Source organism: Mesocricetus auratus, unplaced genomic scaffold (genome assembly GCF_017639785.1).
Source record: "Mesocricetus auratus isolate SY011 unplaced genomic scaffold, BCM_Maur_2.0 Super-Scaffold_15014, whole genome shotgun sequence".
Classification (NCBI taxonomy): Eukaryota; Metazoa; Chordata; class Mammalia; order Rodentia; family Cricetidae; genus Mesocricetus; species Mesocricetus auratus.
Genome location: NW_024429186.1, coordinates 15,257,295 through 15,276,164, shown reverse-complemented (window position 1 = coordinate 15,276,164; position 18,870 = coordinate 15,257,295). Strand labels below are relative to the sequence as shown.

The 18,870-nt window shown below is 48.3% G+C and overlaps 1 protein-coding gene across 2 annotated transcripts; it reads right to left on the bottom strand.

Moving 5' to 3' along the window:
- Positions 1 to 1,672: 1,672 nt before the first annotated feature.
- Serpina9 (serpin family A member 9) lies at positions 1,673 to 17,026 on the bottom strand. Of its 2 annotated transcripts, none has more exons than XM_013112139.2 (5): positions 16,717 to 17,026; positions 12,098 to 12,750; positions 6,509 to 6,782; positions 3,208 to 3,355; positions 1,673 to 2,220 (listed from the first exon to the last, which is right to left on the bottom strand). In XM_013112139.2, exons 2-5 carry the CDS (start codon positions 12,732 to 12,734, stop codon positions 2,020 to 2,022), a joined length of 1,260 nt encoding a protein of 419 aa, XP_012967593.1. In that variant the 5' UTR covers positions 12,735 to 12,750; positions 16,717 to 17,026; the 3' UTR covers positions 1,673 to 2,019. The 2 variants fall into 2 exon arrangements, with proteins under 2 accessions (XP_012967593.1, XP_040598500.1); XM_040742566.1 differs by lacking the exon at positions 16,717 to 17,026 and adding an exon at positions 15,487 to 15,726.
- Between the last annotated feature and the right edge of the window lie 1,844 nt (positions 17,027 to 18,870).

Here is an 18,870-nt window from a genome sequence, read left to right as displayed (position 1 = left end):
CATATTCTGCACACCCCAGCCGGGTAGAATACACAGTGAGAGCAGTGAATGGTCTGTGGAGAAAGAGAGATGTTCCACCGAGGAAATGCCTGGTATGTAAGGTGCAACGCCTTGCTAGAGCAATTCTTATTGTCGCATTGCTGTGACCAAAAATCAGCCTGACAAAAGTGGATTACAAAAAGAAAAGTGTGTGCCTCACAGCTTGGGGTACATTTCAGAGACGTGTCAGTGGCTGGTGTTAGAGGCAGGTGGTCATACTGCATCTGTAGCCAGGAAGAAGAAAGCAATGAATGCTCGCATCTGGGTTTCTCCTTTACATTTAGTCAGAAACCCCAGCCCAAGGAATAGAACCCCTACCTCAGTGGCCCTCATCTTCACACCCATTGAAGACACACAGAAGCTTCTCCTTGTCTAGCTGACCATTGCAGCCTGAAACATCGTACAGGGGACTCTGGGATTGTATGAGCAGGCCAGCGCCTGGTGCTCTGGGTTCAGGACTGAAAATCTATAGTTGTCTGTCTGTTTTGATGCCCTAGTCACCCTGGGCTCTATTCATAATACTGTTAGTCGTCTTGGACCAGGCACTCATGCCAAGCTCAGTCATTCTTGACATCCTGTAGCTGATGAGTTTGAAGTCATGGGCCAGCCTATAGGGATGATTAGTTCCTGTCCACACAGAGGGAACAGTCAATCCTTCCTGCCTGCGTTTTGCTTGCTGACCAGCAGAGGGCACCCCACCTGACTTCCTTCTGAAAGCCTATGGCTGTTCCCAGCTTAAGTCTTTCTGTGTAATGTAACAGAGCATCGGGAAGGCCCCTGGGTGACACATTTAGAGTGTTGGGGCACTGGTACCTCCAGAAAAAGAACTCCAGCTTTGCTGGAGGCTGTATGGGACACGTCAGTGCCGAGAAATGAAGTCCTCAGGCTCCCACATGGAACACCTGGCAGTGGGTGACAGATGGGACAGTAGGGAACGAGGCAAAGACTGTGAGTTGCCTCCGCCTTGGAGCCTCCAAGGCCCAGGGCATTCGATGTGGCTTTCAGTGTACAGCAGACTGTTGTCACTACAAACAACCACAGCCAGGGAGAGGCTGCGTGCTCGAGGGCTGTGTCACCAGGCCAGGAAGCTGACTGCATTTGAAGAGGTCTTTACAGCCCACACTGCATTGATACTTGCTGTCTTCCTGCCCCAGAAACCCCATGGGATTGCGCTTCCCATCCCTCACCTGGCTTAGGTGGTCTTCTTGGTGAGTGTGCATTCATGTGCAATCCTCTCTCCATTTACCTGAGTGCCAGTGTCCACCTTTGTATCTCTGACAGACAGCGACATTCCGGCCACAGGGCCTCCCCACTGTCCCTCTGAAGCTGACTCACTGCAGAGCCCCGTAACACTCTCACGCCTTTCTCGTGAGTGCCTGGGCTAACCCACACAGCCTCTGGGGCATTTACCCCAATTTGTCACAAACTCTTTAATCCACAGCTTTGTTTCATCCCTATTGAATGGTCTCTCTCTCCTATCTAGACCCAGCATGCCAGGAACCTTGTCCTTGAAGTATTCAATAGGCTGAACAAATGAGTCACGACTGACAACCCAGCCACTCAGATGTGAGCAATGCCTCATTTTCAGATAGGACCCTGGTGATGGGATGGGGTGGGGCCTCTGGTCACTGGGTTCACATCTCAGGTTTATTGAATGCAGTGCTGGAAGCCAGTGATAAAAGCAAGGGCACTGAACTCTGTGTGGTGCCATCCCCAAGAGTTCTGAGGGGTGGAGCCCTGCCTGCCCTGCCCCACTCCCGGAACAGGTGACAGGGACCACTGTTGGGGTAACCAAAGTCTGTTGCCAATTCGATGATTGAGCCTCCAGAGAGCCCTCCCTGAAAAAAATGTACCCCTGGTGGGGTCAGGTGGATCTCAAGGGAGGAAGAAAGTCTTGACATCGCCCTGCAGGTACCATCCAATGCATGCCTTATTTCTTAGGCATCACAGTGTGAGACCAGCCAAGAGTTCACATCCCAACTACATCTTTGTGGGATTTTCAACTTTCCCTAGAAAGAGAATAGACTCTGTACTTCTATCCAAGAGTAGCATCAGGAAGGGTTGGTTGAAGGAGATGACAGAAGAAGGGCTGTCTCTTGAGCGGACTATAAGCTTGGTGGTGGTGGCTGCCGCAGCTTCTGTCCCCTCCTCACTGACGTCCAGCACGGCCTTGTGAGCAACCTACAAAAGGGGGGAGCAGATGTCAGTGGCTCCCACAAAAGCTGTCACATGAGCATGTTGCAGCCAAAGACCGGTGCTGCTTCCTCTTCTAGGGAGGAGGTTCCAGCCTGCAACAGTGGCCAAGCTACAGGACGGGCTGGGAACCACCCGCGAGGACAGACACAGTGGCCAAGCTACAGGATGGGCTGGGAACCACACGCTACGACAGACATTCGTTTTCCCAGGTACATGTGCATGTTTCTCCTTGGGCAAAGCTCTTCCGGGCTCATCATATCCCATGGGAACCTTCTAGCCTTTCTTCCCTGGGGACCGATGACAAAAATGTCCCCAGAACCACATCTGACCATCGCAATCCACTATCAAATCGACATATTTAGCTAAGGATCAAAAACCTGATGGATCTGGACTTGGATGTGGATAGAGGCTAGACAGTAAACAAAGAAACCTTCTGCGGGAATAGGGGTACCTGGGTCACCTGCCGGGCTAAGAGTCTTCAGATGCAACAATTGCTATGCCGTGTGGGAATTGGATTCAACAATTCCTCACAAGAGAACCAAAAACCTGGAATTTTATATCCGACTCCTCCTCCACTTCAGGAAAAACACCCCATCCACTGGTATGAAAGGCACCTGGGCAGTGTCTGCCATTATATCTGCTTGGAAGTTCAGCTGTGTAGGGAAGGAAGTGTCTCTGGATGCTCTCTGCTCTTCCACAGCAGATTAAGTGGCAACAGTGTTGCTTGCTGGCAACAGATCTGCTTTTCCAAGAAACTCAGATTATTTGTTTGAGGGGGGGGGTTATGGGTACCTGTGAGTCAGATTGTAGTGGCCATAATGGCCCAGGCCTGGCAGCCATGAGACTCGGCCTTTGTTTTGGCCATTTAATGCTTCAGCCTCTCTAGTCTGTCACCTTCTCAGTACCTTGAGAGTCCTTTGTTAGCTGTCTGTTTCAGCATGGACTTTCTTACAAGCGTCTCCATCAACTCACTTTAGAAACCTGCAGGATGTGTGTCTTTGCAATGCCGGAAAAGTCAGCGTTTCCGTCGAAGGCATCGTGGATCCCCATTTTGGGCAGGATAGTTTCGAGGTTGTAGGAAGCAGAGATGGAAAATTTGGGGATGAACACCTTGATCCACCTATGGAGAACAGAAAGGGAATAGGTTGGGTCATGACGTCTCCATCTCTGCTTCCGTGTGGCATTTCTGGAGACTCTGATGTCTCTGGCATGTTAGTGACTGCTAAAGCAGTCCCCACACCCCAGCCCCAAACTACCAGGCTGACTGTGAGTCTCCCAGCTGAGCAAGCCCATCTCCGGGGATCACAATAAACCACCAGGACCCTATAATGAAGTAAGAACTGGAGGTGAGATGATGGTCCAGTAAGTGGTGACATCAGGAAGTGATGGTAGCTCGCCTACCAGCTGCCCCACCTGGCCGTGCTCAGAAGGACTTCCTGAGACAAGCAAGTCTTGCTAATCTCTCAAAGTGACACCCCCCCCACACACACAAGAATGCACCACTGTTGCTGAGAATATACCTAAACCTTCCCTGTTTGCTGGGACTACAATTATACCTACCCTGTCCAATATGGTTGCCACTGGCCACATGACTACTGAACAATATGACACATGCCTACAGCAAAAAAAGGAGCTAACCTCTTACTCTAATTAATTAATTTGCTTACATTGATTGATGGGGCTTGGTGTCACATGTGTGCAATATAAATAGTGTGTGTGTGTGTGTGTGTGTGTGTGAAGTCAGAAGACAACTTTTGGGAGTCAGTTCTCTCCTTCTAACTCGAGGATCTTGGGGATCAAACTCAGGTTGTTTCGTTGGAAGAAAGAACCTGTATCCAGTGAGCCATTTCACTGTCCCCTAATATTATTTCATTTTACTGATTCAAATATAAATGACCACAGTGGCCAGTGGCTACCATATGGGATAGCACAAACTGTGTTATCTGCCGTGCTATCTTCTTCTGCACTAGTTTTCTTACCTCAGAACGCATGCCCACCATTTACTGAGTGAGCAATTACCTTGAGTCCCTATCCCAGGCACACCCAGCAATGGTTCTCTCACCTTTAGAGGTGGTTAAGCTTAACTGTAGAGCTTTGCCTATGTTTACATTCTTAGCTTCTCACAGATATGAAAGCGTAAGACACTGGAGAGACACACCAGTCTTCCTGTCAAGTCTCCTTGACACCTAGTGCCACAGACAATTCCCTCTTCTGCTGGCCTGGGTGTCTCTGCATTCTCTGGCTCCCTCTGTTCTACCTTCCTTCAGCCTCCCCCATGCCTCGTCTTCTTTCTCCACCCAGCACTGGTGCGGTTAGAGAAGAGAAGAAACCCCGAAAGTGCCTCTTGATTCTTCACCTTCCATCTCTCTCAGAGATGTGGTCTGCCTCAGAGATGCTCCCTCATCCCCGTCTCTATGAGTTTCTGTCCCACCCGAGGCAGGCAAGAATAGGGGAACAGCTCAATGACATGGGACTCCAATTGACCTGGGCCCCTCCAAAATATGTACCTAGCAACCTGTTGGCCACCTAGGACCCCTGAGCTGCACAGAGTTGCACATGCAACTGCTTTATCAATGGAATCACTTACTTCCCTTAAGAACCCCTTGATAAAAGTCCTAAAACACAATCAGGAACTATGGACAATGGGCCTATGCAGCCTAGACTGGTTTTAGATGCTAATAAATAAGGTAAACTATGTGAACTTTTAGGGAGAGCTCCCGTTTTAGCAACTTATGTCTGTGCACCATTGGGTATGCAAATGGTTAAAATGAGACGCATTATGAGAAGAGACATGAACTGCAAGCAAATGACCTAATATATCAATCAAAGCAGGGATCCACCCTTGCTATGCCCTTAGAAATCACACTCCTCTCCTGATCCTCTGAAAAGGAAGCTCCAGGCAATCAGGCCTTTGAGTAGCCCCAGTTGTATGACCCACGACCAACCTTGCCGTCCTGTTTCTTTCTGATCTGTATTGTGGCTTCACTTTGAAGAAAGTTTCCTAGCTACTTTGAAATCTATGCGGTCTTGCATTCCATTTGAATACGAGACAGGAACCTGGAAACATCTAGCCAAGACCCTCTGCCTGTCCATGCTTGTGGCAATGCCATCACTGTCCCCTTGAAACATTCCTGTGCCGACAGCAAGCTCCCTTTGCTCATGAGCTCCTTCCTGGGCACTTTGCCTGTCTTCCTGGGACGTTTGGTCTTTGTCTTACTTAAATGACTATTATTCTTAGACTTAGCTTTTCTTTCCTCTTAGACGACAAACACCTGAGGATGATGAAGATGCCAAGGAAATCACGTAAAGAGATTTTAAATAAATATTCAATAATCTTTTGTATCATGTAATTAATATCCTCATTCTCTCTATGGTATGTGCAGAGCTAACAACATTGCTGTTCGTTAGGCACTTATACTGCCCAGATAATCTCTGGTACTTTCCAATGTGGCTTCAGCAACCTCTAACTCCAGTGCTCCAGTGACACCGTGGCCCTCGCTTTACAAGTGAGTGCTGAGATCTTGATAGGTTTGCTTTCTTACTTTTACAAACACAATTTCATAAATCTCAGTATCACTTTAGCTTCTGGGGTGAACTCTGTTTGAACATAACAGCACAGTGACAGAATAGCTTTGCATGTGTGGCCTTGGGTGATTCACTGTGGTGGTCTGAATGAGAAATGCCCCCAGTAGGCTTAGGCATCAAAACACTTGGTCCTGGTCGGCAGGGCTGCTTGCAGAGCCTATGGGGGATGTGCTGCCTTGCTGGAGGAAGGACATCACTAGGGTGGGCGTCAATAGTTTAAGCCTTTCCCCCTCTCAGTTCACTCTCTGCTTCATGCTTGCAGTTGAAGACATTGTGTCCTAACTTCCTGTTCCTGTCACCATGCCTACACTTGCTGCCATGCCTCCCTACCGGGACGGACTCCTACTCCTCTGGAACTGTAAGTCAAAGTCAATTATTTCCTCCTTTGGTCATGGTGTTGTGTCACAGCAACAGAAAATAACTAATACATTCACTTACCCTCAAGGATCCTGTTTCCAGCTGGGGAAGGGGGAAGGAGGAGGGAAGGGGAGAATGATGAAACTGTTCCTGTACCAGGTGATGGTGAGGTTCATGTGTGCTGTGTGGACACAGTACCAGATTCACCATCTGGCAGGCAGTGGAGGCTGGCACACAGGACTGACTACTGCATAGCTCCTACCACGTTCCCCACCGTCCGCCAACCTATCCTTGGATGAACAGCTCCTAGCAGACTGACAGAGATGCACACCTTTTCTGGAGTGAGCGGCTCCACTTTCTCAGCCTCCTGGCTGACAGACTCTTCTCCAGCTGTGACATCTTGCCCTTGTCAGGGAGGACAAAGAAGGCCACAGCATCTCCCCTGTAGTCCATCTGCAGCACGGAGCAGCCCAGCTCTCTGTCCACTCCAAAAGCAAACAACTCTGTCTGCTGCATCATGGGAACATGCACGGTGGTGCCCTCGCTCAGAAGGAATGGGAAGCTCTTGATGGTGTTTGCAGCACTGAACGGCTGTGTCCAGTTGGCTAGCATGGAGAAAGAAGAGAGGGAGGGGACTGTCAGTGCAAAAGAGGAGAGGGCTTTATGTCCCTGCAGCCTGCCAGGTAAAGAGGGGTATGAGGATACATGAAAGCTCACTTCCCTAATAAAACAACTATGAGTAGATTGCCAGGCTAGACTTTAATCCCCAATACACATGTGCATACATGCACACACTACACATACCATACACACAAACCCCACATATATATGTAACACCACACATACACATACATATACATAAAACACACCCAAACACATGCATGACATACACTCCACACACAGAGGCACAAACACTTACACCACATATGTCCCCCACATATACATAACACATGTATCATATACCACACACAAATGCATACCATACACACATATCATATACCATACACATATACCACATATCACATACACACACCACAAACATACCACACATACCACACACACAAGCACTTTCACATATACACACCATGCACTACATACATGCCACACACCATACACACTTCCACATACATAAATATACCCCAAATATCACATATCACACACACACACCATTAACATTTACACCACACACATTTGCACACATATGAATACACCCCACTTATTGAACATTACATACACACACCCTACAGCACACACACACACACACACACACCTAGCCAACAACAGTAAGAATCAATTCATTTCTTTTTTTTTTTTTTTTAGTTTTTATGAGACAGGGTTTCTCTGTATTGTTTCGGAGGCTATCGGTCCAGCCCGGCCTCGAACTCACAGAGTTCTGCCTGCCTCCCAAGTGCTGGGATTAAAGGCGTGCGCCACCACCGCCCGGCTGAATCAATTCATTTCTAACCTTAGAAAATACTTAAATCCTTATGGCTAACTGAGAAACAAAATACGAATGAAAATAAACAGCCTAGACTCCATTCTCTGTTCTTTTTTATTTATTTAAATTAGAAACAAGCTTGATTCACATGTCAATCCCAGCTCCCTCTCCCTCCCTTTCTTCCCCCACCCCACTAGCCCCCACAATCCCCTATCCCCCTCCCCTCCCAAGGGTGAGCATGGGGGATCTCCAAAGCCTGTCATATCATTCAGGGCAGGGTCTAGGCCCTCCCCCCATGTGTCCAGGCTGAGAAAGCCCATTCTCTGTTATGTATGGTCGTGAAAAATAACAGCCAGCATTTGCAATGAAATCAAGATGGGGCTGGAACACTTTACAGACTCATTCTTAGTCAGGCATGATGACTCCCACCTGTAATCCAGAACTCGGGAGGCCAAGGCTGGAAGACTATCTCAGGCTACAGAAAGAGAACATATTTCAAAACAACAGCCATAGACTAATCCCCAAAGAATTGCCTTCCTTTAGTTGACCTACCCATCCTGCAATACCAAATAAACGACTTATAAAAATCTGTCTTTATTTAACCTGACTTGGAGTTCAGCCAAGGCAAATATCATTTCCCCAAGGACAATTGCCAAGACAGTGGCAGGCGGGACTCTGAGACACCTCGGGCAGTACATAACAGTTGAGACAAATAATCCACTAACCACAACGTTTAAGAGGGCAAGCTGAGAAAAGAGGAGGAAGCCCCTGCCAGAAAAATGGCACAGTAAGTCCCTCTACATATCCACCCTTCCCTAAACATGGGTCCAGTCTTTTAGAACTCTGACAATCAAAGCCTTGTGGTGACCCGAGGAGAGCTCATTTAAGACAGATGGCTGAATCTTGTGTGAATGGCCAGCTTTGTGACACCTTTACTGGCATTAGGCCCATCCTTAGCCATCCCACAATTCATCACAGAAGTGGTCTAGAATTGTACACTGGATTAGTGCAACCAGAGGGACAGGAACACAATTGTAGGGAGAGGCTTTCAATGTGTCGTTACCAAAGAACTATCATGGCGCGACCTGCATGGGGATGGGTCACACAACTGATTGAGGCTTACTTGGTGCCTAATGCCTTCTCCCTAGAGTTATGGGGGTGTGTTTCAAATGCAATTACAGGCAAATGTCCTCACTTCCTGGCTGCCTGGGGGTGCCAATAAAAGATAAGACAACAGAGAAATAAACAAACAAATTGTCTAAAAAATCAAATGTTTACAGGACACTAGGAAACTTCCAGTATATCTGAAACATGCAGAGGTCCCAGACATGAGCAACGTTATTGGCAGCTGGGGAAATGTCTACGTATTTCAGGGCTCTCACTGTAAGCTGGCCTTGAGCTTCACAAATAGAAAATGAAGGGTGAGTCAAAATTATAGACTGCTTAGTCGAGTGTGGATGCCAAGCTGCAATATGCATGCAGAGACCCTCTGTAAGCCTGGGATATCTTCCAGCCAAGAAGACATCTGTGATTTTAAAGAATTCATTTGGAAGAAACAGGAAACAAGTCCTACAATGAACAGCCCCATGGATGGACCTTCTGGAAGGGGACTTTATGTCTAGAATTGGTTTACGTTATTTACAATGTTAGATTGAAGTCATACAAAGGGGCTAGAGAGATGGCTCTGAAGTTAAGAGTCACCTTCCAGTGGGCCCAGCTCAATTCCCAGTTTAAACTAAAAATCAATAATAAAATGTTTTTAAGAAAACAAAAAACAAAGGGGATATGAAAAGAAACAAGAACATTATGGGATGGGAAAAAGTTAATGAAAGTGTTCCTAAGGAAACCCAGATATGGTTCTTATTAATCAAACATGTCAAAGCAGCTATTTTGAACATGCTCAAAGAGCTAAAAGAAATTGTACTTGAATAAGCATTTGCCCGCAATGAAAGAAATGATCTGAAGCTGTCACATAGAGGCTACATCTAGAAAATATGCTCGCAGAGTGTAGTTTCTGTAGAGATACTCAACAGCAGATTACAGTTAACGGAAGACAATAACCAGTGAACCAGAAAAAGGTGTCAGAATGTGAGAAATATTGAGAAAAAAAGACAGAGGAAAACCAGCAACACACCAGACACCCGGGACACACCATTGAGCATGTCAATACACACATCATGTGAGTCCCAAAAGGAAAGAGAAAGAAAGGGAGAGAGTGGCTATGGAAGAAGAAACATCCAGAAACTCCCAAAATCTGATTTTAAAAAAACTAAAACCTTGCAGCATAGTCAGCGATTTCCACACCCAGACATGTCATAATCAGTTCAAAGGAAAAGGAGCTTCACAAGTAACTTGTCACATTTCAGGTGGCCTCAATAAGATCAACAGATGAATTATGATCAGAACACACGAGAAGCCAACAGTAGTTGGATGAAACTAAGCAAACAAGCTTTTACCAGTGCTACAGGAGCCCCTCAGGTTGGAAGGAGACAGTATGATAGACCCATATAAGCAATGCAGGCCTCAGTGAAGGTTGTTATACTATTGAACATGAACACAAAGGCCTGGGGGTGATGAGGCCTGGAATCCTATTTTACTTTATTTGAAATGTCTGAAATAGGCAGGTTGCAGAAACAAAAAGTAGATTGCTGGTCTCTGGGGGGAAGGGCAGGAGTTGGGGGGGTCTTCGTCTCTCCAGAAGGAGAGAACATGCTGTGGAATTACAGAAAGCAACTGATATCTGCCTTCAAAGCTGATGCTCACTCAACTTCAGAACAGTGCTCCTTAATACACTGTCCTGGGAAACAGCAGAGAACAGATGTGAGTACCCTACTTCCAACCCAGAACAGCCTTGGTGAAGATGCCAGCAACCGAGGACACCAACTTGGACACTTTCAAATGGACTTCTGCTGTGTGCATGACCCTTCGTTAGAACTAAACCAAACTGGAGAATACACAGCAAACGACGATAACTCACCAAAGAAGGAAAGCAGCTCAATTGTCTTTCCCTTTTTTCTGTGTTTGGTGGATGTGTGGGTGGATAACTAGATTAATGGGCAGATTGCATTGGTTAATAGGAAAAGGAGGATGCATGGAAGAAAAGTTGAGGGAGGAAGCACTGGTTGGGTAAATGGAAGGATGGAGGGAGGGAAGGAAGCACAGAGGAAAGGTGGGGGTGGGGAGGAAGGAACCATGACACAGTGTATGACACAGTGCCACACACAGCTCTGAAGTCCAGGCACTCAGCTTCCAGTGTGGCCCTGTGAGACTGTGTGAGCTTAGTGACTGCTCAGCCGAGCAGCTTAGACAGCACAGAGTGGCCACTTAGTCCTTGGCAGATTTTTCTTGCAGCAACACACGTAATAGTGTCGGTAGAGATCTCACATACTCACAGCACTGACCACACCCGTTTGGGTGTCATCACAGGTAAGTGGGGGGAGGCAGAGATAAAGATCACGCTCTCTGGAGGTTGCAGTGGAGGTCTGAGACCAGCAGAGCGCTGACTCTCTGCTTCCCATGTAAGTGACTTCACTCTCTCTAATAAAGTGTCATATGACTTCCCTTCCCTGAATACTTGGTGTGGCTGGATATCCCTCATCATAGGAGCGTTGAACAAGAGAGGGGCAGGGCTAGAACCCAAACCCAGAGCCATATGATTTCAGAGCTGATGCTCACACTGCTTGGGAACAGTGCCATTCATAACAGTGTCTTTGTAAGCAGCAAAGCCCTTGTGAGTGACAGGCTAGCTTGTCCACACTTCCAAACCTTTGAAACTGTTTTCACTGTCGAGGCAGATTTTCTAATCGGCCTTGTGTCACCTCTCTGAAGTTTACGGGGAGGAGTAAGATGGGCACTGGTGGCAAAGGTCTTTCTCTCCCAAATAGTTCCAGAGCCCATTTCAGGGTCCTCTTTGCTGAGCACAATGTCAGTCAGCCCTTTAGGACAGCCCCTTGTTTCATGCTAAGACAAAGTTGAATGAGGCTTCATGTTAATTAATGAATGGCAGCTGGGAGAGAGAGAGCAGAAGGCAGCCAAGGATGTGCAGGTAGCTACTTGCGAAGCTGACGAGAACTCAGGCACACCCTGCTGTCTGGGGCTTGTTGTACACACTTGTTTCCTTGACTACACAACACCAAGAAGAAAAGAAATGTAAATCAGGGGTGGACTAGCCTCCTGTCTCTGTTAGTACATTTGTGGTGCGTGCACAGAGCCCTGGGTTCAGTCCCCCTGCGTAGCGGGGTGTGGTGAACGCACCTATAATCCCAGCACTAAGGAGGTGGAGGCAGGAGAACCAGATGTTCAAGGTCATCCTTAGCTACATAGCATGATGGAGGCCATCTTGAAATACATAAGACCCCGATTCAAACCCAATTCAAAAAACAAAAACAAAACAGCAAACAAACAATCAAACACCCAGGCAAATAAAAAGGGAAGGAATGGGGAAAAAGAAAAGAGAAATGAAGAAAAAAGAAACAGCCTCACCTTTGAAGAAGATATGGTTCACCAGGACCATGGCTGTCTGAGAGTCAAGGTCTTGGATCACATCCACCACCTTCCCCTTGGTCTCCTTCTCCACATAGCTGTTGATCCGTGCCTGGGCACTGGCTGTGCTTGAGAAGTCTTCAGAAAAGACTTTTGCCCCATAAAGCTTCTTGACACGGTCCAGAAAACTAGCCTGCAGCTGCAGCTCCTTCCTGATGAAGAGGACACTGCCCATCCGCAAGTCCCGCGTTTTGTGGCACACGTTCAGGGAGTGGACCAGATGCTCAAAGCCCAGATGGATGGTGGGCTCTGGCACTGCCATGAGGTCGAAGCCAAGGCTCCGAAGGATCTGCATCTTGGTGGCTGAGCGGGCCCCCAGGGACAGCATGGCCAGGGAAGTCGAGATACTCACCGGAGAAAAGAGAACGTTTTCACCTGGGCTGTCCTGAACCAGCCTCTGGTACAGGAAGAAGGCGAACATGGTGTTGCTGGGAGACACCTTAGAGGCTGGGTTGCTCTTCATGGAGGGAGGCTGGGGGGACTCCCCATTGCTGGGATTGTGATTGGATGAGAACAGGCAGAAAGTTGGAGCAGTGAAGCCAACCAATAGGAGAACTCGGTAAAAGGAAGAGCCCATTTGGCAGGAAGGAAGTCTGTAAAATAGAAGGGACCCATTGTGGGGAGGTAGGCTGAGGGCCCAGGTGGGGGCCTTCCACTCTGCCTTGGAGTCTCATTCAAATCTCACAGAAATCCTGTCAAGTCAGTGCCGTGTATGTTCTGACCCTCCTCATGAGGGTGTGGTCGAATAACTTGGCACAGTTCATAGGTGAGGCTGTATGCTAACTAGGGTACCAGTTAGGGCTCCATCCCAAAGCTCAGGCTTTGCACTGTCTCTGATTTATGCTTTAAACCATCAGGATATTGAATGCGTGTTACCTTGCAAACGCGAGCACGAAAGTCCTGATCCTCAAAGTTAGAAATTCAAGGCCATCCCTACTATGTAAGCGTTCAAGTCCAGCCTAGGCTACACGAGACCCTGCCTCCCCTCTAAAAGGACAGAAAGCCAGCCTTTAGTTCCAGCACTAGGAAGGCAGAGGCAGAAGCAGGAGGATCTTTGTGAGGTCTAGGCCAACCTAGCTTATACAGAAAGTTCCAGGCCTACCAGGGCTACATAGTGAGACTCTGTCTAAAAAAGTGGCAGGCATGTATGATAGGGTGTGCCTGTAATCCCAGCACTGGGGAGGCTGAGGCAGGAGGACTGCCATGAGCTCCAGACCAGCCTGACCTACATAGCCAGATTCTGCCTCTGAGATTGCAGGTAGGTACCACCGTGACTGTTAGCTGGGGAACTCTGAATGGTTTATGATCTATACAGTTGCCTAATTCTGTCATTATAAATAAACCTGACTGAGATCTGCAAAACCAGAGCTTGGGGAGGAAGCCCAGTCAGTGCAGTATTGCCTTACAAACATGAGGACCTGAGGTGAGTCCCCAAAGCCCAGGTTTAAAAAAGCCAGACACGTTGGCACAGCCTTGTAATCCCAGCTCTGGAGAGGCAAGGACCCGCAGATCCCTGGGACTTGTTAGCAGCCAGCCTAGCCTACGTGATGGATGCTATACCAGCAAGAGGCCCTGTCCCAAAAGCAAGGGGGAATGGTACTACCCATGAGGTGACACCTAAGATTTTCAAACATCACACACACACACACACACACACACACACACACACACACGCACACGGAAGATACACAAGATTGGCTCTGTTGTCGTCTTCCATTTCACTGAGATTAAGTGGCTCAGCGGCAGTAAGAACCTCCAGTAGAACAGGACTGGGTCTGCGTTAACTTTGACATTCATCACAGGCAAGGAGCCCATCCCAGTCTCAGCTCTCAGTTTGGTTTCTGTAAACAGGAGTCACCCTTGCAGGGTTAGCCAGCTGAGAATGGTACAGCGGTTGCTCAGTGACTTTCATCGTTGCTATGCTTTAATTGACTTCCGCAAACTGATTTAGGACGATTTTGTGCAGCAATCTTTCTAGGCTTCCCAGCCCTGTTTGGTTCCTAAACCACCCCTGTGGTACCGGCAAGAATTCTGCTTTAACACATTTGCACAGAGGCCCCGTGGCTTGACTCCGCGAGTCTGTGACAGGGGGAGATAAAGGACTGAAAGGCAGTGTGTACAGGTCGGAGCCAAGACAAAGGGGAAAAAAACAGCACTTGTTCCAGCAAGTAGTGAGCTTCTGAAGGCTATTCTAGAACATTCTCCTTGATTTATAACCGCTTCTCTATGGCCTAGACAGCCTTCACTCCGTTGCCCTGTTATAAGCCCCTTCCCACAGTCATACTTTGCCCTCTGGTCAGTTACACTGCATTGTGAACAACTCCCACTTATTCGTCTCATGAGGACATATATGTTACTTCTGAGAAGGAAAGACTTCACACCCAAAACAATAATTTAGCCAACAAATGAAACAATAATTTCATCAGACACAGGAAAGGGAAAAGGCAAGAGGAGCTTTGTGAAAAGTCACAAAAATATCCACACAGTTCCTCGTCCTTGTCACACCTGGCCTCATGGGATGGCCCAGCACTTCCTGCAGCATCTGCTACGATTAAACTTAGAAGGAGCTGCACGGGGAATCCTTTTGCAAACTTCTAATTGCAGGTGTCTGTCTGGAAATCTGGCCATCTCTGTAAGTCACAGTCTAGGGTCTCACTTCCTGGCTTCTTCTCAGTCTGCTCCATGCTGACTCTGAGACGGCTGAGCAGAGTTCAGTGTCTTCCTTCTCCAAGAGACCACACTACGGGGTGCCAGGCAAGTTGCAAACTTCTCTACCACCACCGTCTTCTCTTTCCTCTCTTCCCCTCCTTCCTCCCTGCATTGTCCTGAAGGCTCTGCCCACCTCTGACTATGTGTCCTTCAATAGAACGTCCCCATTATCTCCACTATCTCTGCCTGCAGAGCCTCTTGGGAGTGCAGGCAAACACCCTCCAAGGGTTGACATCTCCTTCCGCATTCCACTCCGATGTTCGGTGCAATGACCACCTGTTTGCTCGTACTTGGCAGTAATAGCTGTCAGCTGTGATTACCACCCACCACTCTTCCCGCCCCCTGACCCAGCAGTATTGGTTCACCTCTCCATCCCCCCAGTGTCCCCCATTGGCACAGAGGGTGTCTCAGATGGAAAGTGGGATGATGTCTGCATAGCGGTAATGATGCGCGTGGTGCACAATGGGCAGGGGCTTGAGGCAGCTTGTCCTTCTTGCTTTGTGCTTGGAAGCAATATACAGACCGTCCCTGACTATTCATGGACATCAGAGAGGGGAGGAAACTAAAGAAAGGGAACACCAGCTTTACACATGGAGAGAGGCTGCCTCCATCCCTCTGACCTCAGGCAAGCGGCTGCATCTTGAAGGAGTTTAGAGGATGGAAGTCCAAGGTTCCTCAAGACCCCAATCATCTCAGTCGGTGGAGACGTCATCAGCCGGTTTTCAAATTCAGCCTCATTCCCTCTTCACTCTTCCAGACAGTTGAAGAACTGCCATGGCTGTCCCAACTCTTGTCTCTCTCCCAGCCCTGCCAAGCCCTCTCCCCTGCCCTGTTGTAGCTCAGGTGTGTGTCCACATGCTGCCAGTGGGCTCCACCTGTTGGGGGTGACAGGGACACTGTCTTTCCCGGGCTTGTCTCATCTGGGCCCATCCCTCCCATTAGCCTGGCTTTAATACCACCCTCTATTGTCTCTGAGGGCTATTACTCAAATGCCTGCCACCCCTGTCACTCATCCTGTCACTCCTCACACTGCACACAGGTCAACTTCCTTATGTGGGGTTGACATGTCCCTCCCAGTTCCTCAGGGTCCCCTTGGAGCTCAGAAGAAATACCGAAGCTTTCCACTAGGACCAGTCTCACCTGCAGGTGCCCAGCTGTTTGGTCATCCTACAGGGACCACAATTCCCAGTCTCAAGGACTTCCTGACCCAGCTTGGGTGCAGAGCATTCCATCCAACCCCGTACCCTCCCTGACCTCGTGTCCTAGCCTGGTGGCTCTCAGCCTGGTGGAGACCATTCATGTGTCTCCTCTTTGTCCAGCATGCTTGGGGAAGTTGGCTCCACTGCTGGTCAACTTATCGTTTGCAGGAAGCCATCTTCCCAATAGGCCTTCACCCAGAAACAGAGCACATGCATCCATGTACATACACATATACATGAACGCAAACATGCATGAGCACCCATAGCCAGGCTTTTCTCCCACCCTGCATCTAAGACAGACCCTCAGTGGAGGAGCTTCTCCATCCTGTGGGAGACGATGCTTTCCCATCCATCCCTACTCCACCAGCTGCCACTCCCCTTGCCCCCATCCCAGAAACCCCAACTCCATTTTCTGTATTCAGTACGCCTTCTCCCCACCAATCTGGATACTGACTTTAAACAACCCCGCGTGTAGTCCCAACAAAGAACCCAGTAACCAGATGCAACCTCCCTCCTCTTATGCATTCAGGTTCCGCCTTGTCCATCCTCAAGCATCCCTGACCCTGCACCCTCATTTTAAACTCATAGTCTGGTTTCTATAGCCGTAGAACCCTGACCCACCCAGTGAATGCGTCTGAATGTTCACCTCACCTGCCTTCCCTGGAGGAGGACAACAAGGGAAACCTCAGCTCCTGCTCCGGTCAGCCCTTAGGCAGCTGGATTTTGTTCAAACCTCTGCTCCTCCTCCTCTTCCTCCTCCTCCTCCTCCTCCCCTTGATGGGGTCCAGTCCTCCGGGTGATCCTTATAAGTCAGCTGTGCTCAGCTGATGCTGGCAGCTCTTCGTCTCCCCCACAGATCTCACCACACCCACAGTCTCATTGGGAAGAGAGGCAAATGACAGAGCACTTTTCATCTCCAGCCAGGTCCCTTCCCTCTGCACTCCTGCATCTCTACCTGCCTACCTGCCAGCGCCTCCTGACGTCACAGGCAGGTTCCAGCACAGCAGAGCAAGCTGGAATCAACTTCCCCAGACGGCTTCCCTACGAGAGTCCCAGACAAACTTCTATCAGCACCTGCACCGGTGGTACCCCATCCGCCATACCCGAGGCTCATTCCTCATTCCCAGTGTCATCCATCACCAGTCTTGTCCATGTAACTCAAGTTGAGTCATGGGGAATGAGGAAGAGTCTCGGCACAGGTGACTCTCAGGCACCCTGGTGGATGGTGGTGGCACTGATGCAGCTGCAGGTACAGGTTCCACTGTAAGTCTGGTTGGGAGGTGCTGTCTCCCAAAAAAGCTGGGAGATCCGCCGTTCACCTGGCACAGTGGGGTCTCTTCAATCTCCACTCTGCAAACCCTATTCTGCCCCATTTTGGGATAACCGCTTTGGTTTTGGTTGGACCCTATTCCTAGAGTATCTTTCTGCCATTGCCCCTGCCCCTCATTAACTCCTATTCGTTGCTTAGGTCCTAAGTGACATCACGGCCTCCAAGAAGCTGCCTTTGATGACCCACATGATTCCTCAAGGCTCCCGTAGGTGTCTCTGTGCTGCTGCCATCAGCTAATTGACAAAACAATTACCACTGTGCGATTTCACATCTGTGTGTGTTATTGAACACTGTGTGAGTCAGGGCTCTTGCCTGGCTTGCCCTCCCTGCATACCTACTGTTTGGTCAACACTAAATGTTCTGTGAGTGCCTGCTGAACGGGTCACTGCGCTGAAATGGAATTAAATGAGCAGCTTGCCTATGAGGAGTGGTGCTGACTGGAAATGGGCAGGAAGGTCAGGGTGATGAAAACTCTTTGGCTCCATCAAAGTGCCAGTAGCACAGGAAATGCATTGCGACACTTGGGTTACACTTGTGTTCAAAGCAGAGGAACTAGGATTGGTATAAATGGAACCCCTAATGCCCCATGCCCCCTAAAACCAGTAAAAATGAATGGAACCACGGAGACGCTGGAAATCACATATTCAAGTCAAGACCATCAAAAGTGGAGAGCCCAAGGGAAGCTGGGAGATGCCACATAGTGTCATTGGAACTGAACTAATTTTGGTTTAAAGTTGCACTAGACCAATCCTAGAGCTCAACAACATGATCTGACAGGACCCTAGAGCAAAATAATGGTGCCACAATGGCCCAATACCAACCCCAAATTTCTAGACAGAGACTAGTGTTAGCATAAAATCAAAACTGTGCTTTATAGGAAATATAAAAATCACTTATTCTTAGCCATAGCCAGAGAAGACAGATCCAAGTGGCCCTCCACCGTGGAAAAGACTGTATGTTATGGTCACATACCAGTGGTCTTGTGGGCACCTCAACTAAGATATAAAGTGAGAAAATCTATTTTTACAAGATTCAGGTAGTAATCACAGTCTTAGCTTTGGAGTTGGTGGAGGGTTGAGGTCTGGAAAGATTAGCTGTGCATTCCAACCCAGTGGCTAGCAGGATATAGAAGCTGATAATAATTTGCTATTGAAATGGACTATAAATAGTTGGGGATAGCTTTGGCTCTTGATCGGCAGCATTCCACATCCCCACAATCATGATGCTGTAGCCACCCCAGGTCAAGCACTTGAACATGCTTCTCCACAGAACTCTGCTTCACAATGGGAAAATGTTACTTGATGCAAGAAAAATGAGGTGATGGGAATGGACCCATCTATGACTTATGTTAAGGGATTCACAGGCAGGCTTTTAAAACAGGGCATTAAAGTATACCTTAAATTGTTTTCTTGAAAATACATTTTAACAATATATTTTGATCACAGTCTCCCCTCCCCTAAACTCCTCCTAGATTC

Bases quoted from the DNA above. Each gene is read 5' to 3' on its own strand.
- Serpina9 (XM_040742566.1), bottom strand. From the start codon at position 15,578: ATGACGTCTCCACCGACTGAGATGATTGGGGTCTTGAGGAACCTTGGA. The intron at 3,356-6,508 runs GTGTGCATCTCT...TGTTCTCCATAG, and splicing joins AGCCGCTCACTCCAGAAAAG to GTGGATCAAGGTGTTCATCC. The intron at 2,221-3,207 runs GTGAGTTGATGG...CCCCTTTTGTAG, and splicing joins ACATCCTGCAGGTTTCTAAA to GTTGCTCACAAGGCCGTGCT.